The sequence below is a fragment of the Kogia breviceps genome, chromosome 6, assembly GCF_026419965.1.
Source record: "Kogia breviceps isolate mKogBre1 chromosome 6, mKogBre1 haplotype 1, whole genome shotgun sequence".
NCBI classification, from domain to species: domain Eukaryota; kingdom Metazoa; phylum Chordata; class Mammalia; order Artiodactyla; family Physeteridae; genus Kogia; species Kogia breviceps.
The window spans coordinates 63,487,946-63,510,634 of NC_081315.1; the positions used below are offsets into that span (position 1 = coordinate 63,487,946).

Below are 22,689 nucleotides of genomic sequence, written 5' to 3' on the forward strand. Positions count from 1 at the left end.
GCAACGAAGACCCACTGCAGCCAAAAATAAATAAATAAATTTATAAAAAAATAAAATGCAAGGAAATGACATGCCTCTCAGTAAATCATTTATTTGCGGTCCAATTTTGTCTTCAATACTTCTAGGGCGCTGCGTTTACCCCTCTCCCTCCTATCCCTCCCGTCACATCCTCCCGTCACTTTCAGAGCTCGCACCTGGAGACCCATCGGCATGCCACTGGATTCGCCTCAACTTTGGTCCTGCCTCTCCCGTTCGCATTCTCTCGCTGGGACTCACAAAAAGCGCGATGGCACTGGATTTAACCAGAGCGCACGGACGAAAAGGAGCCCACGCCAGCTAAATCCACTAACCACCCTCCCATAAGCGGGGAGGGGCGGCCCAATGCGCGTCTTAATGCCCCTGGCCTTTCCGATTGGCTGCTGCGACACGGCGTGGTCTGTGATTGGCCACGGCGACTGCCGCAGGGCCCCGGAGAGAAAGGGTAGGAGCCCTGCGCCTTAAGAGCCCGCTTTTCTCGACAAATAAAGGTCGTAGCCGCAGTGTCTGCGGGCGGAGCTAACTTTATCGGGATTCATGCTGTCGCGGGAACACCGACGGTGGAGCCCCACGTAGTAAGAAGATGACCCGAAGTTGCTCGGCAGTGGGCTGCAGCACCCGGGATACCGTGCTGAGCCGGGAGCGCGGCCTCTCCTTCCACCAGTGCGTGAGAGCAGCCTCCGCGCTAATTCCCAGCACTGCCAGGCGGGAGGCAGGGCAGGGTGGGGCGGGGCGGGCGGGGCGCCATGCCATCGGCGTGGCGTGGCGTGACGTGCGTAGCGTGGGGGCGGGGGAGGGAATTGGGCAACGTTTGAGAGCTAATGCTCTCCTCGTCTTCCCGCTCAGTGTTTGCTTCCGAAGTGCTTTCTCCATTAGCCTTTAGCAGGGGTTACTCGAAAGGAGTCTTGCTTCCTTTCGGGAGACCGGAAGAGAAGGCAGTTTAGAAGAACTGTTGAAGGCGTGCGCTTTCGTTAGAGTGTGTGGCTTGCTCAGGAGCATGAGTACAGATCAGTTTGTTATGGAACTGAACTGGAGTCCGCTTTCCCACCGCGCAGGAAAGCCACTTTACTGACTCCAGGTTGTAGTGAAGGAAAGTCCAGTGGTGATTGCAGGGTGCCAAGCAAGGAGAATGGGCAGCCGGTGCTGAAAAGTCCTGAATTCCCTGATGGCTTTTAGGACTATTTGGGGTGAGGGCTGCAGGGATTTGGGGTGAGGGCTGCAGGGTGCATGACATTATTCTAATTGAATGAGGGGTGAGGTAACAGTCTGGTGTTTAGAGAATGTGAATCGTCGGCCTTATGGTTCCATCCAGTCTGAGGTCTGAGTACTTGTGGTCAGCAGGTAGTCACCATCCTCCACCAGGGTGAGGGGTTAGTTTTTGCAGAACTACCCAAATATACCATCAGATTGTTTTGTATATCCCTTGAGGAGGAACTAGGACTCTATTTATCACTGAACTATTGTTCAGGCTATCTGGCTTAACTGCTTCCCCCCTACCCGCCACCCATTCCCTAACTCCCCTAACTTCCCTAATTAGTCATCGCTTGGGTCTGCTCTTTGGAACTCAGGGAAGGCCTAGGAGACTGAATTTTTTTGTTTTTTGTTTGTTTTTTTGACACGAAATGGGAGACACAGAGGGCTTTTGTACCCAGGAGGGCCCTGAAGGGACCTGCTCGGTTTCAGATTTTCACCAGTACTGTCATTACCAGATGTTCAGTATCATTAGCCCAGCTCTGCAAGCCTGGTCCGACTCTGGCTGTAACTGGTAATGCAAGGAAATTATATTTGGAACAAGAATGGGACTTATTTTCAGACTGATCTAATTTGAACCCACATCTGTGGTCCAGTCTAGTAAAGGTCACTGAGATCAATGAGAAGTGGGAAAGTGCGTAGAATAGATACTCACAGACAAAAAGAAATGTACAGTGTTTTTTTAAAGTGGTAGCCTATTAAGGCAATATGAGGGGTAAAGAGTTAAACCCCTGACAAAGGACTTTTATGAAAAAGCCAAAAAGAGCTGTGTGGGACAAGTGGTATTTGAGTTGGACCTTGAACCTTACCTAGATTGGAGAGTGGGGTGGAAGAAAGATAGCATTTAAATAGGAATAACATGGAAAAATATAAAGGGATGGAAAGTGAAGATGTAATGTAGTAGAGTGGGAAAAGTAGCTTGGAGACAAATTATTTTAAAAAAATTAACATGTCAAGTTAAGGAGTTTCAACCATATATGGTAGGCCTTTTGTAGTATTGCTTAGTTTAAGTAGGGCTGCTTCCTCCACCTAAGCTGTTATAATTGTATCCTTTCTTCTCTGGATTTGTTTCCATCAATTAGTTCCTGTCCTCTTTTTATTGTAAATTGCTCTACTGGTTACTTGCCTAAAAACACTGAACATGTTTACATTACTTCCACTTTTAAATACAGACACACACTCTTGAACCTTTGTGCACCTCTACACTACCCTCCCCTTCCATTTATAACCAAGTTCCTCAAAACAGAAGCATACACCTATTTCCCTAAGTCCTGTTGCCTTTTCACCCTACTGTAGCCAGATGTCTGTCACCACTATAATGAAACAGCACTAACTGAGGGTCATTGGTAATCTTGCCAAATCTAAATAAGCGCTTGTAAATCTTTCTCTTGACCTCTTTTAACTTTCAGTCATATCGACCACTTCTTGAAACTCTCATCTCCCATAGCTGTACTGACACTCTCTCCCTCGTTCTCTCCCTTTTCTTTAATTTCTTTCTCAACTTTTTGCTGCCCTGTTTTTCCTGTGCCTTTTTCCTAGTTTCTTTAAATAGGGAAGAACTGGCTTATTGCTTTTATTTGTTTTATATGTTGAGAACCACAGTAAGACCTGCTTAATTTTTTTAAAAAAGCTATGCATTTATTACAGTAGTCTGCTATGATTCTTCCAGCCTGATTTCTTCCCCATTCATTCCATTTTCTAGATTTCTGGAAATGATTTTCCTAAAAATGCAAATTTTATCATGCTGGTTCCCTGAAGGAAGGATTTTAATCCCTTGGGCTCTTCAGTGCCTACAAGGTAGAGTCCAAGCTCCTCTGTGAATCCTTTCCTCATACACCTCTCTTCCAATCTGAAATATATTTCTATTATTTTATAATACATATATGCGGAATTAAACACACAGAATCATCTGTCTTCCTGACACCTAGGAAGTTGTAAGGAAGGCAGGAAAGAATAGAGACAGGAAAAGGAGTTAGAATACTATGGTGTTAGTCCTGGTGACAAGGTGATATTGATCTGAAGTAAGGGCTCAGCAAAAAGGTGATCTGGGAAGGAGAGAATTAGTCAACTTGCTGTTGAAGTCTCCATCTTCAAGCTATGTGATCCTGGAGCTCTTTCCATAAAAAACAAACAAAAAAACCTGAATACATGCCTCTGATACATGGATAGTGATTTATAATAATTTATAAATTTATATATGAAGTGATATACTAATATATATTATGAAACACAAAAATTAGAAGATGGGGCAAAGAGTTATAAAAATGAATTCTAATAATTTCTTCAACTCTCAATAGATGAGTGTAGACTTCTGTGGTGGCCATTGACCTGAAGGATGGATCCAAAGCTTATAATAAGGCATACAAGACCTTTTGTGATCTGACCTCTAGCTACCTCCCATCTATAACGGCTCCCAGCTACCTCTGTACTCTCCTTTCAAGCCTCCAAATTAACTTACTTTTCCAAGCTTTATCAGCCAGAAAGTTCCAAGTAATCATTTTATATCTCTGTGTCTTTTGCATCTGCTTGGAGTGGCCACTCTGCATGGCAAACTGCTATTGACACTTCAGCTCTAGCTCAGATATTATGTCCTCTGAAGCCTTTCCCAGCATCACCAGCACCATCACCAGAGTCGTGAAAGAGGTGGTAAGGACATAAGCAAGGCGCTGTGGTTGAAAAGCCTGAATCAAAATGACTCACAGGTGTGGAAACTGTTACTATGAGAATATTGGTGCTCTGTCAAACACATAAATGGTTAAATACAAAGTGGGACTGGCAAGTTAAAATTTAAATTGACCCTTTGATTCATTCCCTTTTTGTAGGTGTAAAGAGATTAAGAAATTCCATTTATTTCATTACCAAGGAATTTATGCATGATCATTTGGAAGAGTTTTTGCCTTAATTGTTGTAATGAATTCTATTTTTAAACTTTTATTTATACGTAACAAACACATATTACCCATCACTGGGAATAAGCAGATGTTAACATGTTTGCTTTTGTTCTGTTTAGAAGAGACTTAAGTTGTAGGTATAGTTGAAGCCTTGCCCCTCAATCATTTCTCTCCCTCCCTAGATGTAACCACAGTAGAATTGGTTTTGTTAGCCACTTTTCTGGAGAATATTTGATGTGCAGGAAACAAGAAGTAAATCTCTGCTAATAGTATAAAAAAGACATAGTAGGGCTTCCCTGGTGGCGCAGTGGTTGAGAATCCGCCTGCCGATGCAGGGGACACGGGTTCGTGACCCGGTCCGGGAAGATCCCACATGCCGCGGAGCGGCTGGGCCCGTGAGCCATGGCCGCTGAGCCTGCGCGTCCGGAGCCTGTGCTCTGCAACGGGAGAGGCCACAACAGTGAGAGGCCCGCATACCGCAAAAAAAAAAAAAAAAAAAAAAAAAAAAGACATAGTCGACAGGAGGAAGAAAATGGATTCTGTATTACAGTGTAAGCCATTTCATTACTGTGTATATGAGATGGTGATTGGTTTGGGATTTTTCTTCTGCCAGAGGTGGCTTTAGACTAGGGAAACATGAATTCCAATTTTAACTGATTATTTACTGGTGGCTAAACTTGGCTGCTCCAGTCTTGGTTTCATCTTCTGTAAAAGGATAAAAACCTGTCTTGCAGAGTTATTTAAGACCAAAACTAAGTCTTTAAAATATATATATAGCACAAGGTAAATGCTTTAAAAGTGGTATCAATTGTTAATACCAATTTAATTTTGTCCAGAACTCAAATTAGTCAGTCATGCTGGTTAGACTGCAGTATTTACCAACCCTTTTCATGTTTTTTTGCAGATTGGCAATATTTGTTTAATACTTTGGGGCACACCTACGAAGCAGTTTGGGACTAGCTTGATGTAACTACATCAAGGGCTCCAGGTGGCCCAGGCCCACCCCATGGGCTAAGGGGATTGATAACTGTACTCAGCAGGCATGCCAGTTGGGAAGCTTTGCATCAGAGAATCAGGCTGGTAATGTAACTTGGTGGACTAGCCAACTTTTGATGGTCCCTTGCATGGTTAGAGACTACACCCAATCTAGAAATGTGGCCTCACAAACACGTGCCACCAGTTAAGGAAAGAGCCCAGTGAAAAGAGAAAGGTGTGCCTCATCTTTATTGGAAAAATAATTCCCTGTACATTCTCTCTTGATCAAGTAGCATCATCTTCCTGGAGCAATAAAATAAAAAGTCCCGAAAGTGGAATTAGTTGTTCCTAAGAAAGAACAAACCTTGGATAGTACTTTACCATTTAAAAAGTGCTTTTGAACGCATCTGTATCCTCAGGTACTCTTACTATAGCCCTGGAGGAGGCTGACAGATTGAGAGATGTATCTAATACTACATGGCTAGTAAAAGGGAATTGAGACTTAGAGGTTTACCAATTCAGTGTTCTTTCTCAAGGTGATTGAGAGTATCTCAGAATTAAGTTTTATCATACTGTCATATCATTTCCCTAACAAGTCGCTAAGAAAATTAAAATTTTCCACCAGTTTCAGTTCTAACAACTATGTATGTTTTAAAGTCTGAGTTAAAATATATAAAAGTCATAGGCTACCTATAGATCTATCTCCAAAGTAAATCAAAGAAGAGGGTGCAGGGAATTCCTGGTGGTCCAGTGGTTAGGACTCTGTGCTTTCACTGCTGAGGGCCTGGGTTCAGTCCCCGGTTGGGGAACTAACATCCCACAAGCCACGCAGCGTGGGCAAAAAACAGGAAGGAGAAGGGGGGACAGAAAAAGTAGTTCTGTGATTTTCATTATATTACTTTCACAAGTTTTTTTCCTCACCCATTGCTGAATATAATCATTTGGCTGGGACTGACAAGTAGAGAAATACAAGATAATTTTTATGTTCAAGGCTAGGAAAAGTGATCCTTTTGAAACAAAATAGGAAAATTGAGTATAGGAGATGTACTTGTTTCCTACTGCTTAGTAACAAATTTCCTCAAAATTCAGTGGAAGCATCTATTTTCTTACATAATTTCTGAGGGTCAGGAATTGAGGAGTGGATAAGGTGGGTGTTACGGAGTATCTCATAAGATTGCAGTCATTTGAAGCCTTGACGGAGGCTGAAGGATCTACTTTCAGAAAGGCTCCCTCACAAGGCCTTTGGCTGGAGAACTCAAGTTTCTTGCCAAGCAGACTCTCCATAGGGCTCCTTATGACATGGCAGGTAACTTCCCCCAGAGAAGAACCATTCAACAGAGAGAGCAAGGACAGATCCTCAGTGCTTTTTATGATCTTGTTTAATGCCCACTATCACGTATGCTTTTTTATATTCCTTAGAAGCAAATTACTAACCCCAGCCCACACTCAAGGGGAGGGGAATTAGGCTCCACCCCTTGAAAGGACGAGTACTGAAGAATTTGTGGACATCGTTTAAAATTGACACAGGGTTTCCCTGGTGGCGCAGTGGCTAAGAATCCACCTGCCAGTGCAGGGGACATGGGTTTGAGCCCTGGGCCGGGAAGATCCCACATGCCACGGAACAACTAAGCCTGTGTGCCACAACTTCTGAGCCTGCGCTCTAGAGCCTGCGAGCCACAACTACTGAAGCCCGCGCGCCTAGAGCCTGTGCTCCACAACAAGAGAAGCCACCACAGTGAGAAGTCCGTACACTCACCGCAACTAGAGAAAGCCCGCATGCCGAAACAAAGACCCCATGCAGCCAAAAATAAATAAATTTTAAAAAATTGACACAGGAAAGGAAAGACATATTAAATTTGAGCAGATTCTGTTAAGGGTAGGCTATGAAGATAGAATGTGCAGGTGTTTAATAGGAGAATTGTCCACATACAAATTGAAACAGATGAGATCACTTAGATATTGAGCTTTGGGATTTAAATTTATTTTATTTCAGTAATTTTAAAAAGCACGCGGGCTTTCTCTAGTTGCGGCGAGCGGGTCTACTTTTCGTTGCAGTGCGCGGACTCCTCGCTGCGGGGGCCCCTCGCTGCAGGGGCTCCTCGCTGCGGAGCACGGGCTCTAGGCGTGCGCGCGCTCAGTAGTTGTGGATCGCGGGCTTAGTTGCTCCATGGCATGTGGGGTCTTCCTGGACCAGGGCTTGAAACTGTGTATTCTGCATTGGCAGGCAGATTCTTAACCACTGTGCCACCAGGAAAGCCCAAGCTTTTGGATTTAAAAAGCCAAAGAACTTTGAAAAATGAAATCAGATCAAGTGAATTAAAATTTAATTAACTGGACTTAATGTTTATGTAAAGCAGTTAAATAATCGGTTTATATAATAAATACTACTGTAGTATTACTATATTTTCATGTTAATGGAATTTTAATATGATTGCTGTAGATTTCCAACTGATACCATTCAGCGCTCAAAATGGATCAGGGCTGTTAATCGTATGGACCCCAGAAGCAAAAAGATTTGGATTCCAGGACCAGGTGCTATGCTATGTTCCAAACACTTTCAAGAAAGTGACTTTGAGTCATATGGCATAAGAAGAAAGCTGAAAAAAGGAGCTGTGCCTTCTGTTTCTCTATACAAGGTATTTAAATCTAGGTGTAAACAAAATTAAATTTTACAGAGCCTTTAAAAATCAAGACAGCTCACATTATAGCTAGATTTTACAGAGAGAAACACAAAACCAAAAACCTAGGTCTTAAAATAAATTCTATAATACACTTTAAATGCCTAGAAAATTAGTTTTTGGTTTTTTAAAAAATATATATGTAATATTAGTAATTGTGCTTTGGAGCTTTTTAAGAAATAAAAATAAAGTGTTTATGGGACTTCCCTGTCTGTCCAGTTGTTAAGACTCTGCACTTCCAGTGCAGTGGGCATGGGTTCCATCCCTGGTCGGGGAACTAAGATTCTGCATGCCATGTGGTGCAGCCAAAAAAATAAATAAATAAAATGTATAAATGCAAACCATATGTCTAGATATACATAAAGGTTACTAAACTGATCACAAAAATCAACTAGTAAATATAAACAGCTTTAGAATGCAGGCTTTTGTTTAAGTATGAGACAGTTTTCACAATACTTTGAAATTATCTACCCCCTCCATTTTTTTGGCTCTCCCCAAAATGTTATTGATCTTGACCAAAAACATACCTAATTATTAGCATTGAGGTAGAAAGAGGTATATGGAAAATGGAAGACCTTCTATGAGTCAGTCACCAGTATTGGTGTTACATTCTTATGGTTTTTTGATTATTTTTATTTTATCCTTTTACCCCTTAGCCACATGCTCATATATGACTCAACCACTGTCTGCAGTCTGCAAATAGTCATCCAACTGTTCTATCCTTACTCTACCCTCACCTTCCTCTTATTCATTGGAGTCTCCTTCTTTCTGTATTGTTTTATCTTATTCCCTCTTTCAGAAGAATATAGTTGGTGTCAAATCCAAACTCATAAGTTTGAAGAGCTTTCTATTAATTGATTTGTGCATCTCTAACTGCCTTGAATTCTCTTTTTGAACCACATGTACTTACCCACTGTATATATGATAAATTGACTTGCTTTTATGCTTTCGTTTAAAATCAATAATAGTTACAATTTATTGGGACCTACAGTCATCCAGGCATTGCACTAGGCGATTTACATAAAGTATCTTATTGTATCCTTAAAACAACTCTGTATTATTATCCACATTTTATAAGTGAGAAGATAAAAGGATTTATAGACGTTAAGTCACCGCTAACAAGTGAGGGGAGCCAGGAGTCTTAATTCCAAAGCCCATGCTCTGTCCTTTGCCTTCCTGTTTGTGCAAATAACTTCCCTGTCCCCTCCATTAAACCATGTTATTACTCCTTCAAAGAACAACTCAAAACTCCTGTGAAACCTTTCCAAATTACCACCACCTTTCTCTAGTTACTTTAATCATTTCAGAAACTTTCAGCATCATGTTACTACTTCTGTATAGAAGCCAAAAAAACAAAAACAAAAAACCCTAAAACTTGTTTACATTATCCCAGAGATTATATATTGTAAAAAGTCAGAGATTATGACCTTTTCTTTTATAACTAACTCTCCACAGCAACCAGGTGAGTGTTTTGTATTCAGTGGTATTTTTATAGATAATCATTGTGTGATAATTTCTAAAATAAACTTCACTTTCTATTTGTGTCATAGGTTCTCCAAGGTGTACACCTTAAAGGTAAAGCAAGACAAAAAATCCTAAAACAGCCACTTCCTGATAATTCTCAAGAGGTTGCTACTGAGGACCATAACTACAGTCTAAAGAGACCTCTCACAATAGGAGCAGAGAAACTGGCTGAGGTGCAACAGATGCTACAAGTGTCCAAAAAAAGACTTGCTTCTGCAAAAAACTACAGGATGATCAAGAAGAGAAAGGGCTTACGATTAATTGATGCACTTGTAGAAGAGAAGCTACTTTCAGAGGAAACAGAGTGTCTGCTACGAGCACAATTTTCCGGTATCTTCCCTAATGACCTGTAATACTTACAGTGTAGCTCTTAATTTTTCTGAAATATCATTACATATTTATTTTGTATTGCCAGTGTAAATATGCTTTTAGCTGAGAAGTGAAAAGTCTCTAGCATAAGCAAGAAGAATGAAAAATAATCACCAAAATCCTTTTATGATTTTACAATTTTAAAAGTAATATGTTTATTACAGGAGAAGCAAAGAAATGTATAAATAATAAAAAATAACACATAATCCTACTACCCAGAAATGAGATCATATGGTTTATACCATATATTGTACTTTTCACTTTTTAAAAAAAAATTTTTTAATTTTTAAAAAATTTATTTTTTAATTATTTATTTATTTTGACTGCTTTGGGTCTTAGTTGCGGCACATGGGCTCTTCATTGCGGCACTCAGGCTTCTCTAGTTGTGGCATGTGGGATCTCTAATTGTGGTGCATGGGCTTAGTTGCCCTGTGGCATGTGGGATCTTAGTTCCCCAACCAGGGATCAAACCGGCATCCCCTGCATTGAACGATGGATTCTTAACTACTTGACCACCAGGGAAGTCCCTACTTTTCACTTTTTATAATCACACATTTGTCACTGCAAATTCTTTGTAAACAATTTTAATTGCTAGATAATTTATCACTAAAGTCTTTTTTTGCAGTGAGTTGAACTAGATAATTTGCAAAATCCCTTTGAGTTTGAAAATTGTGTTAAGTCTCCAAATTTTTTTCTAAAATACTATAGAGTATATATATGTTCATTGAAAGACTACCTAGTCTTCTTTGTGAACCAGGATATTTGAAGAGGGGCAAAGTAAGAATTGCCAACTTACTCTTTGATGAAAGCAGCAGAGATTTTGGATTTGTATTCGGGTAAAAGAAGCATGTCCTTTTCTAGACAAGAGTAGGTATCTCCAATGGAAGAGAGTATTTTGTGTTTTCCAAGAGGGGTATATAGGTTATAAATAGGGGTCTGCACCAGGAACAGAGGATTTTTTTTTCTCTCAATGGTAGGGAAGATTGTTCATTCTGAATAGTTCCCTATCCCCCCAAATATTTCTTGTGTCTAATTTTCACTCTCAGATAATTGATAACCAGGGAACAAACTAAAACTAATAAATGTCCTCATAATCCAGAGACTTAATTTATCCATTTATTTCATTTTCTTCCCTGTTCCTGTAAAAATCTCCACTCAGGCTGCCAGTGAATAGTAAAATATAACGACTCAAGTTGACACACTTTTCGTCCCTCTTTCTAGTGAAATGATCCAAGATGAACAGGATAAATTGGTTAACAGTCTCTAAGATTGGATAGTAACCTCTGAACAAACTCAGTTAAAATGTAACTATTTGAATTTTGGTGCCTATCATATTTTATATCCAAATGCTATGATCTATGCCTGAAAATGTTACTGTACACATTTTTCATCACAAAGAATAAATTTATTTTAACAGATTTTAAATGGGAGTTGTATAACTGGAGAGAAACAGCTGAGTACTCCACAGAAATGAAGCAATTTGCGTGTACACTCTACTTGTGCAGTAGCAAAGTCTATGATTATGTAAGAAAGATTCTTAAACTGCCTCATTCTTCTATCCTCAGAACGTAAGTGAATTACTTTTTAGATATTAAATAAAATAAACATTTTGTTCTTTCACTGCAGTTTATACATTAATGCTATTAGTATTCATACTCTCCTTTTGTGTACTTTCTCTTTTTAAAAACTTCTAGGTGGTATTTACATATTATCACAGTCGATATTTCACCCACAGAATGAAGACATATAGGCTGACAAATTTTTTTGCATCTTTCAGATGGTAGAGACACTCTGGATGGTAAAATCTAAATCTTGAAATATTGGAATGTCTCAGACACTTCAGTAGTTTTGATATGTGACTAGTCTAGAAAATCGAAATTGATTGGTATCTAGATTGATACCATTGGTTTGAGGCAAAGATCAAAAATCTGAATTTTTCGTAAGCACTGCAGTTGGTGCCAATGCAGGCTGTCCAGAGACCAGATTATGAAAAATAATTTTTTAGAATTTGTGGTCAAAATACATAGCTATATTTATATATATATAAATAAGCAAATAACAGTGACTTTATAGTAATGCCTTATAAATTTAATACTCAATTTTTACTGTTTTTTCATCACGGGTTTTACAGATTCTTTTATTTTTATTTATTTACTTATTTGACTTAAATGACAGAAATGTATTGCCTCACAGTTCTGGAAGTTAGAAGTTAGAAGTCCAAAATCAAGGTGCTGGCAGGGTTAGTTCCTTCTGAGGGCTGTGAAGTAAGGGTCTGTTCCATGCCTCTCTCCTTGGCTTGTAGATGGTGGTCTTCTCCCTGTGTTTCTTCACATCGTCTTCCATTATCCATGTATGTTTCTGTGTCCAAGTTTCCTCTTTTTATGAGGACACAAGTCATGTTGGATTAGGGTGTGCCCTAATGACCTCATTTTAACTTGATTACCTCTGTAAAGACCCTATCTCCAAATAAGATCACACTCTGAGGTACTGGAGATTAGGACTATGATATATCTTTTTTGAGGGACCCAAGTCAACCCATACCAGTCACTTTCCTGCTGCCCAAGCCTCCCATTAGCCGTAGACTTCTTCCTGTGGCTCACTGAGCTTCTGTGATGTGATGTGGCTCCTGCTGAATTCTGTGGCTCACCTCCTGCCTCTCTCCCTGCCCTCTTAGGTTCCATGTTCCTATTGCAAGGCATTTCTTGCTGCTTCCTTACCTTGGAGACTCACTAGTCCGTCTGCCTGAAATGCCCATTCTCCCTGTTAGTCCTGGAGATTGGTCCTCACCCTTCAGGCTCAGATTAGATATCACATCCTTTGTGAAGCCTGGCCTGCCATTCTTCCGATTCTGGACTAGGTACCCTCTTGCGCACACAATGTGGAACTGAATCTTAGTATTCAACCCTGTCTTCCCCCCTAGACTGTGAGCTGCCCAAGTATGAGATCTGTGTCTGGTTCTTTGTTAGACCTCCTGCCCTGGAGGGGTGCCTGGAACACAATGGTCTCTTGATAAATATTTGTGGAATGAAAGAATGCCTGGATGGTTGTTTAGGATTTTGAACAGATGTAAGGAAGAATTGCAGTGGACCTCAAATCGCTGTCTGAAGAGCAGCACTTCATTTAATCCACTGCTATTGGGGCAGAGGCCGCCCAGGAACGGCAGGAGCCTTCTTTCCTGGAAGGTGCTTCTTGGTTTCTTATTGCTTCAACTTTAAAACAGACTCATAGGGGCTCTGAGCTGGAGAAACTCCTAGAGATCATGTAGTCCAACCCCCTCATTTTAAAGAAGGGGGAAACTGAGGCTTGGTGGGAGGAAGGACCTTGATTATTATGAGGGGTTTTTTTTCCACACTTGGGGGGAAACTTTTTTTTTGCGGTACGCGGGCCTCTCACTGTTGTGGCCTCTCCCGTTGCGGAGCACAGGCTCCGGACTCGCAGGCTCAGCGGCCATGGCTCACGGGCCCAGCCGCTCCGCGGCATGTGGGATCTTCCCGGACCGGGGCACGAACCCGCATCCCCTGCATCGGCAGGCGGACTCTCAACCACCGCGCCACCAGGGAAGCCCTCTTCTTTTAAATTGAGATGTAATTGACACATAACATTATGTTAGTTTCAGGTATACAATGTAATTATGTGTTTGATATTTGCATTCGATATTTGTATATATTGCAAAATGACCACCAAGATGTCTAGTTAATATCCATCACACACATAGTTACAAATTTTTTGTGTCTGTGATGAGAACTTTTAAGATCTACTCTCAGCAACTTTCAGATATAGGTACAGTATTATCAACTATAGTCACCATGATGTACATCACATCCCCTTTAAAAAATAAAACATGAATGAGAATTTTCCTCCATACATACTATTAACATAATACTACTACTAACAAATTTAGAAATGAGAGAAAAAGGAGGAAAATTCATTAACTGTTCCTCTAGGTTATATTTAAACAATTGCTATTAACATAGGGAATTTACTTCCAGTCTTTTTTCTGTGCTTAGATTTACTAGTTTTTTACAAAGTTATGATCTTGAATAGCTGCAGAATATCAGGCAGTGGTACCCTACTTAACTTTGGCATTCTCCAACTATTGGACGTTTATATCGTTTTTATTTTTTGGTTGTAACTGCTGTTTTGTATATTGATATGAACATTTGTGTATAGGTTATTCCCTCTCTTCCATATGTGATTTTACCATTTAGGCCAGATATTACACTTATTTATAAATGACTACTTTCTGGTAGGCAAGAGACATTTTTATAGATACTATGGTGCTATCTCTTCCACACGGTTTTTAGTCAAGTCCTCTCCTTTGCACTGGTTTTAAAACATTAGTTACTGATTTTACACTATGGTTTATGTGAGACATTCCATATGACTTCTCATCTCCCTCCCCCACCGCCCCCCATGGTTTTCTTTATTTCTATAGTTCTGCATCAACTCCTGAATTAAGTTTTCTCTGGTAATTCCAGCTCACACTGATCTTTTTTCTCTTCATGTCATTTTTCATTTTGTAACCTTTGCTGTGTCATTATTTCGATTTACAATTTTAGTACTCAAAGGGTTGCTTACTTCTTTGGATGCTTTGTCTGAAACTAAGTTACCTTGTTTAATATGATAGTAATACATGCTTAGTATAAAACATTGAAACAGTATGTAAGTATATAAATACCAGAAAGTGAAAAATATTTATAATACTTCCATTCCCCTAATCCCACAAAGTAACCACTGTTAGCAGTTTGGTATGTATTCTCCCAGACTTAAAAAAAAAACTATACATCACCCAAATTTTGTTTTAATGGCCATCTTTCATTCCAACATATTGGAAATACCTAGATTTTATACTGAGAAATCTGAATGGTCAAAAATTTTTATTTGATTACATTTCCCTTCATTTCCCCCGTTTATATCTATTTTCAACACATCTGTGCTTAAGTATTAGATCTCTAATCATATTGAATATTCATTTATTCAATAAACATTTATTGATCAGGAGCAGCCAGTGAGACAGGAGGAAAACCAGGAGATTGTGATGGCCTAGAAGCCAAGTGTAGAAAGTATTTCAAGGAGATAGTATTGCACTGTGTCACATGCTGCTGGAGATCAAGTAAGATGAGGACAGTCAATTGACCATTGGACTTTGCAAGATGGAGACATCAGTGATGACCCTGATAAAAGCAGTTGCAGTGCAGTGATGGAGAGATAAGCCTGGCTGAAGTGGAATCAAGAGATACTGGAAGGCAAACAAGCAGAGACAGTGATTATGGACTCTCTCAAGGAGTTTTGCTATGAAAGGAGAAGAGAAATGTGTCCGTAAGTGGAAGGAACATAAATGGAGGGGAGGATATTTGATGAGATAGCAGATGCTACACCTTGTTTGCCTGCTCATGGGAGTGATCTAGTGCAGATAAGAAAATCAGTGATACACAACAGAAAGGATAACTGCAGGAGGGCAACATCCAACACTGCTGTGGAGGGAGGTCTGGCCTTAATTAGGAGCAGGGACAAATATGTGTCGAAACAGGAAAAAGAGAGAGATACAGATGCAACAGGTTAACAGATTTGGTGGTAAGAAAATGAGTTTTTATCAAATTGCTTCTGTTTTCTCAGTGACATAAAGTTAATAGCTAAGAGTTGGGGAAGGAAGCATTAGAAGTTTGGGAGAAAGGAGAAAATATGAATAGTTGTTTTTTCCCCCCATGATAATGGAGAAACAATTGTATGGATGACAGACCAAGCCAGACTTACATTTTAAAAAACCCTTGATTCAGTTAGAGAGGTACCTCACTCACTCATTTCTAACTGGTATTTCTTCAATTCTTATCTTAGCTGCTATCAGTCACCTCTCTAATTTTCTCTGTACTGATGTTGGATCCTTTTTCAATTCTCCCTTGAATTCTTTATGTCCAGAACCTTCCCACAGCTGTGCTTCTTATAATTCCAGAGCTTTGGGTCTTTAAGGTAGTTTGTTTTCACAACTCCTTTGAAATAATGTCATAGCACCCTCAGCTTTCCTAATTATAATAGTGATACATTTAGTATGATCTTAGTAGACTTTTTCTGTTTCTAATTTAATTTTCTATTTTGGCATTCATTGCAGTTTAGTAAGTTAGCTCCCTGTATAGGTGAGTTGATGTGCGAGCTTCAGAAATAACCAAGACAGTGGGAGGAGCTAATGGTCTTAAAGAAGAACACCCAGCTCAGCATTATGGCTCTTTAGCACAATATTTTTCCTAAGCAGAGCTTTAAGCTACCCAAGTGGCTCCCTATAATTATTCCATAAACTAAGCTAATGTGTAATTTAAAACATGTTGATGAGTATGTCAATTATAATTGGTATAAACTTTCTGAAGGACCATTTGGGAATGTGAATTATATTTAAATTGACTCACTCAATTATGTGCACCTGCGGCCCAAAACTTCTTTAAAAGTTGAGTTCATTCATTCTAATACATGCATAAGTAAATTTAGCTCTGCATCCTACTCGTAGGAATTGCATAAATGACATAGATATGTATAAGTGTATGTGTGCCCACAAACACACATTGTGGTGCTCTTTGTATTGTTTAAAAATTAGAAACAACCTAAGTGTCCTTCAATACAGGTTGGTTCAATTATTTATGAACCAAACTAAAGAGTTTTACTGTGTGTACACTTAAAATATTGCTGTAGGTCAGTAGTTAAGAACATGCAAAAGTATGTCTATAACATTACTATAGTAAAGAAACATAGGTTCAGTATAATTTTTGAAAATTATATCTAGTTATGTATACATAAATAGATCTAGTTATGTATACATAAAGAGATCTGGAAGAATGTCCCTGAAATATTAAGTGATTTTTAAAAAATATCTATTTATTTATTTTTATTGGAGTGTAGTTGATTTACAATGCTATATTGTTTCAGGTGTACAGGAAGGTGATTTAGGTATACCTATATATATTCTTTTGGGGATTCTTTTCCATTATCGGTTATTACAAGATACTGAATATAGTTTCCTGTGCTATACAATAGGCCCTTGTTGTTTCTCTATTTTATATATAGTGGTGTGTATCTGCTAATCCCAAATTCCCAATTTATCCCTCCAGGCTCCCCCCTGTGCCACCCCTTTGGTAACCATGCGTTTGTTTTCTATGTCTATGAGTCTGTTTTTGTTTTGTAAATAAGTTCATGTATTAACAGTGATTTTTACTTTTTTGCACTTTTCTATATTCTTTCAGTTTTAAAAAAAATGGATGTGTCATTTTATACAATCAGGAAAAGTTTTTTTTCATTTTGAGCTGGGGAAAAAAGTTGGTTTGAGAGAGAAATCAGTCACTTCCCTACAACACTAAAAACTTGGTTTGAGTGTTTCTACTCTCAGTTTTAAAAACTTAAAAAAAAAAAAATCAACAAGTCCACATATTTTTCTGCCTGAGAAACATCATTCTAGTAGTTGTGGACATTAAGATACCATTTAGTTTTCATTTAAAAAGCAAGCTCACCAGAACATAAGCTTTTTTAACCTATTTAAACTAGAACTTTTACCTAGAAGCATTAAGTAGTTTCATTAGATACTGCACATGTAACACAATTAGCATCGTCAGTGTTCATTTGAGAATCCTACTACAAAAGAATAAATTTTAAACAACTGATTACATTTTGGTGACACACTTGAAAAGGCTTTTCAACATACTAGTGGGCTGTAGCACCCTGGTGGAGAGCCACTATTCTGTTTTCTCATTGTCTTATTATTTTGCCCTGTTTTTAAATATAAACAACTGATTAATACTTTTGTCTCCTAAATAGTCAGAGTATGTCTTTTGCATTCTGTAACTGTGTTTTTCAAATCTGTTAGTGCATATTGAAATCAATTTAGTGGGTCATAAGTGGCATTAAATTTTGTATATACATTTATATACAAATATACACGTATATTTGTACCTGGCATATAGTAAGGGTAAATTCTGTTCATGAAACTTCTTGGTTACAGCAAAATATTTGGAAAGTCCTGTCCTGAAATACTTCTGGAAGTACATTAAAATTTCAATTAAATAGAGATGGCTGTCCAGGAAGAAACCTTGGCAGCCTGGAATATAGCCCCCAAATCAGAAATTCAACCTAAAAAAAAAAGTCATTTGAGTTATAAGAGTAAACTTCAGTGAAGATGAACAATTCAGTCTACCTCACAATCCATTTAGTCTTATTTTAGACAATTAATAAACTTGGCTACTTCCTTTCCTGATCTATAACAAATTAGAAAGTGTAAATTAGAACTGAGTGAAAAGAATTCTGTCTGTTAGTGACAGACACTAACAGAAATAGAAAAGAATAATCAGCAGCTTGGGAAGGTCAAAGAAATACTATGAAAGAACTCTTTTTAAAAAATTATTATTTTTTTAAAAAATTATTTTTTTAACATCTTTATTGGAGTATAACTGTTTTACAATGGTGTGTTAGTTTCTGCTTTACAACAAAGTGAATCAGTTATACATATACGTATGTTCCCATATCTCCTCCCTCTTGCGTCACCCTCCCTATCCCACCCCTCTAGGTGGTCACAAAGCACCGAGCTGATCTCCCTTTGCCATGTGGCTGCTTCCCACTAGCTATCTACTTTTACATTTGGTAGTGTATGTATGTCCATGCCACTCTCTCACTTTGTCCCAGTTTACCCTTCCCCCTCCCCATATCCTCAAGTCCATGCTCTAGTAGGTCTGTGTTTTATTCCCATCCTACCCCTAGTCTCTTCATGACATTTTTTTTTCTTAGATTCCATATATATGTGTTAGCATACGGTATTTGTTTTTCTCCTTCTGACTTACTTCACTCTGTATGACAGACTCCAGGTCTATCCACCTCATTACAAATAACTCAGTTTCATTTCTTTTTATGGCTGAGTAATATTCCATTGTATATATGTGCCACATCTTCTTTATCCATTCATCTGTTGATGGACTTCCATGTCCTGGCTATTGTAAATTCTGCTGCAATGAACATTTTGGTACATGCCTCTTTTTGAATTATGGTTTTCCCTGGGTATATGCCCAGTAGTGGGAAAGAACTCTTAAGATAAAGATAATAGTGTAGGTACTTTGGATAGGAGCAAACAGATGCAGACACTCTGTTGCCCCAAAGGGCATAATTCGAAGAGCAGTGAGAAAAAGCACTGAACAACGGCCTCAGGAAAGCTGGTTTTCACATTTGTGCATGACTAGCAGCACAATATGGGCCAGGCAACTTAACCTCTACCTCTTCCTCTACCTCTACCTCTATAAAATGGGGTAGATGTACTAGCTGTTCTCAGTTTCCTTCCCCCTCAACAGGTTTCTCATCTCAGTGAATGTACAGGTAGGACTGGTTTATGATCTAAATTACAAACACATCAATGAGAACAAACTGGGTAATTGATTTTTATTAAGAAGTGAGTAAGAAGTTAAACATTTTGTGGTATGTTTGCATCTTCAATTGCTATTCTGTGTTTCTAAGTTTCTCTATTATCTTACTATTTTATCATAACCATGAATATATGCTTGAAATGTTGGTAGAATTTGGCTACTATACTTGGCTTTGTTTCAACAGGGATTTGAGGCTACTTTAGTAGAAAATGCCATTTAAGGCATTTTCCCTTTTTAAATTTCTTCATTTGTGTTTTATGTTTTTCATTTTTTACATTTTCTAGATGGCTGTCCAAATGCAAACCCGGTCCAGGTTTCAGCAGCAACGTTTTTTCTTTTCTTCAACAAAAAGTAGAGAATGGAGACCAGCTATATCAATATTGTTCACTGATAATAAAAGGTATCTCTCTCAAGCAGCAACTTCAGTGGGACCCCAGCAGTCACCATTTGCTAGGGTTTATGGACTTTGGTCTTGGCAAACTTGATGCTGATGAAACGCCACTTGCCTCAGAAACTATTTTGCTCATGGCAGTGGGTATTTCTGGTCACTGGAGGACACCTCTTGGTTATTTTTTTGTAAACAGGGCGTCTGGATATTTGCAAGCTCAGCTGCTTCGTCTGACGATTGGCAAACTGAGTGACATAGGGGTCACAGTTCTAGCCGTCACGTCTGATGCCACAGCTCACAGTGTTCAGATGGCAAAAGCGTTGGGGATACATCTTGATGGCGACAACATGAAGTGTACATTTCAGCATCCTTCATCTTCTAGTCAACAGATTGCATACTTCTTTGATTCTTGCCACTTGCTTAGATTAATAAGAAATGCATTTCAGAATTTTCAAAGCATTCAGTTTATTAATGGCACAGCACACTGGCAGCACCTTGTGGAGTTAGTAGCACTAGAGGAACAGGAATTATCAAGTATGGAGAGAATCCCAAGAAAACTGGCAAATTTGAAGAACCACATACTGAAAATGAATTGTGCTGCCCAACTCTTCAGTGAGAGCGTGGCCAGCGCATTAGAATGTTTGCTGTCATTAGGCCTGCCTTCTTTTCAAAACTGTATTGGTACCATCCAGTTCTTACGCTTAATTAACAATCTGTTTGACATTTTTAATAGTAGGAACTATTATGGAAAGGGACTTAAAGGACCTCTCTTACCCGAAACTTTTAATAAAATCAACCATGTGTTAATTGAAGCCAAGACTATTTTTGTTACATTATCTGACATTAGCAATAATCAAATAATTAAAGGTAAGCGAAAACTGGGATTCCTGGGATTTTTGCTTAATGCTGAGAGCTTAAAATGGCTCTACCAAAATTATGTTTCCCCAAAAGTCATGCCTTTTCCGTATCTTCTGACTTACAAATTCAGTCAAGATCATCTGGAATTATTTCTAAAGATGCTTAGACAGGTATTGGTAACCAGTTCTAACCCTACCTGCATGGCATTCCAGAAAGCTTACCATAATTTGGAGACCAGATGCAGATTACAAGATGAGGTTTTTCTAAGTGAAGTAAGCATCCTTGACATTTCAGTTGCTCGAAGGACGGACTTGGCCCTTTGGACAGTTCAGCGTCAGTATGGTATCAGCGTTATAAAGACTCTCTTTTGCAAAGAGGATATTTGCCAAGACTGGTCTGACTGTTCGCTAAGTGAGGCATTGCTAGACCTGTCAGATCATAGGCAAACTCTTACCTGTTGTGCTGGTTATATTGCAAATAAATTATCAGCTCTTTTAACATGTGAGGACTGCATCAGTGCACTATATGCATCAGATCTCAAATCCTCTAAAATTGGATCACTGTTATGTGTTAAAAAGGAAAATGGCTTGCATCTCCCTTCAGAAAGTTTGTGCCGAGTCATAGATATTTGTGAGCGAGTTGTAAGAACCCATTCAAGAATGGCAGTTTATGAACTACTACTTCCTAAACAGATGGAATTTTATCTTCAGCAAAAAATATTACATGAGCTTTCCGGGCATAGTTATCTTTTTGTAGATTTAGATAAGCATCTCTTTGATGGAGAAGTGTGTGCCATCAATCACTTTGTAAAGTTACTAAAGGACATAATAATCTGTTTCTTAAAGATCAGAGCTAAAGGTGTAACTCAGTACCCTTTAAAACACCATTCAGAAAGAACTGAAATGAAAACTTTGTCAAGGAAACACTGGTCATCTTTACAGAATTACAAATGTTCAAGTTTTGCTAATACCAATAAATACAGGCACTTGCTAAGGAATGATGGCTATCCGTTCAAATGAAGGACCTAACATATATTAAAATTTTTATTAAAAATAATTGATCAACATTTACTTTAAAATTCAACTTACTACATTTTACAAATTGACCATTCTGCAGAGTGGACAAGTTTGTGGTTCTGACTTAGGAATTTCTATCATGCATATTATCAAATCTGCTCGGACTTCGGTGGGGCTTGCAAGCATTTCAGAGTTACACAAAATGTAGAAAGCAGTAAGTAAGTCAGTAGGAACAGACTAGCCAACAGGTGCTGTCTTTGAATTTACTGTTATACGACTGAGTAATTTGACCGGACGTACTTCGAAAACAAGGGAGAATAATGACGAGGAGTCACCAAAACATTGACCCTTTTTATAAAGACTACCTTCCCTAAAAGAGCTTTGGTTTTCAGCTCTTAAGAATGTTAACACTTAAAAAAAAAAAAAAAAGAAAAAAAGAAAAGTTAATAGAATGCCTATCAAACCTTGAATATAATCTTTACTTACACATGAAAATTAAGATATGATTTGAAAATTAGGCTAAAGTAAACATCAAACACCACAAAAATCCTTTTGCTGGGGTACCCTAAAATAGAAATAAGTATGCTTTATCAGGCAGAAGGTAAACACGAGCCATGAGATGATTCCTTGTGCTGCAACCAAGCTGGTTTGAAATGTTGTCTGGGGCATACATAGGAGATGTAATTTTCTCAGTCCATTGTCTCTGGACCTCAAAATACTACTTTCGAGTAATAAAATAGAGTGGATACTTACTTGACTCCTGTTGGAGGAGCTCGGTGCTCATCAGAGAATGAAAAGAAGCCCTTATTTCAACTTCTCTTTCTGAAGAGGAAAATAATGAAACATGTTTTCAGTGTTGAATACGGCATTTCATAGCATGTGATTAATAAATTGGAAAAAGATGGTCAGCTGAGTCAATGAGAGTGAAAAAATTTGTCTTAATTACAAAATGAGTTTTTTTCAGAAATTTAGCTTAAATAATCTGAAGATGGAAACATACTAAGAACAATATTCTCCATTCTCTCATACCCAGATCTGAAAAGATAAATAGAAAAACATTTGTTTCACCAATGGGAGTATTTTAATGGAAAAAGAAGAAACAAGCACATTATTCACCTGTGTATGTAAAATATCTACTCTTGTCATTGAGTGACTGTTCACAAAGTACAGTTAATATGAAAACTTAAACTTGTAAAAGATTAATGAGTAGGTGAAAGTTGAGTTTTATTAGTTGAAATTCCCCTTAGTGTATTTTGACATATTTCTGCTGGTTCTACCTCAAACAAAGGCTTCAATTCTGAAATGTAACCAGAGTTTTAC

General features: G+C 38.6%; 1 protein-coding gene across 4 annotated transcripts; it reads left to right on the plus strand.

The window, feature by feature from the left end:
• Positions 1 to 448: 448 nt before the first annotated feature.
• THAP9 (THAP domain containing 9) lies at positions 449 to 21,783 on the plus strand. 4 transcript variants are annotated; one of them, XM_067035960.1, is made up of 6 exons: positions 570 to 699; positions 2,990 to 3,084; positions 7,594 to 7,789; positions 9,382 to 9,685; positions 11,142 to 11,292; positions 19,392 to 21,447. In XM_067035960.1, exons 3-6 carry the CDS (start codon positions 7,646 to 7,648, stop codon positions 21,370 to 21,372), a joined length of 2,580 nt encoding a protein of 859 aa, XP_066892061.1. In that variant the 5' UTR covers positions 570 to 699; positions 2,990 to 3,084; positions 7,594 to 7,645; the 3' UTR covers positions 21,373 to 21,447. The 4 variants fall into 4 exon arrangements, with proteins under 4 accessions (XP_058922957.1, XP_066892062.1, XP_066892061.1 ...); XM_059066974.2 differs by lacking the exon at positions 2,990 to 3,084 and having other exon boundaries at positions 449 to 699; positions 19,392 to 21,783; XM_067035959.1 differs by lacking the exons at positions 570 to 699; positions 2,990 to 3,084 and adding an exon at positions 3,908 to 3,989.
• Positions 21,784 to 22,689: the final 906 nt, after the last annotated feature.

Coding starts and splice junctions, on each gene's coding strand:
- THAP9 (XM_059066974.2), top strand. CDS start 620: ATGACCCGAAGTTGCTCGGCAGTGGGCTGCAGCACCCGGGATACCGTG. Junction 700..7,593: donor CGCGGCCTCTCCTTCCACCA/GTGCGTGAGAGC, acceptor TGATTGCTGTAG/ATTTCCAACTGATACCATTC. Junction 7,790..9,381: donor CTTCTGTTTCTCTATACAAG/GTATTTAAATCT, acceptor TTTGTGTCATAG/GTTCTCCAAGGTGTACACCT.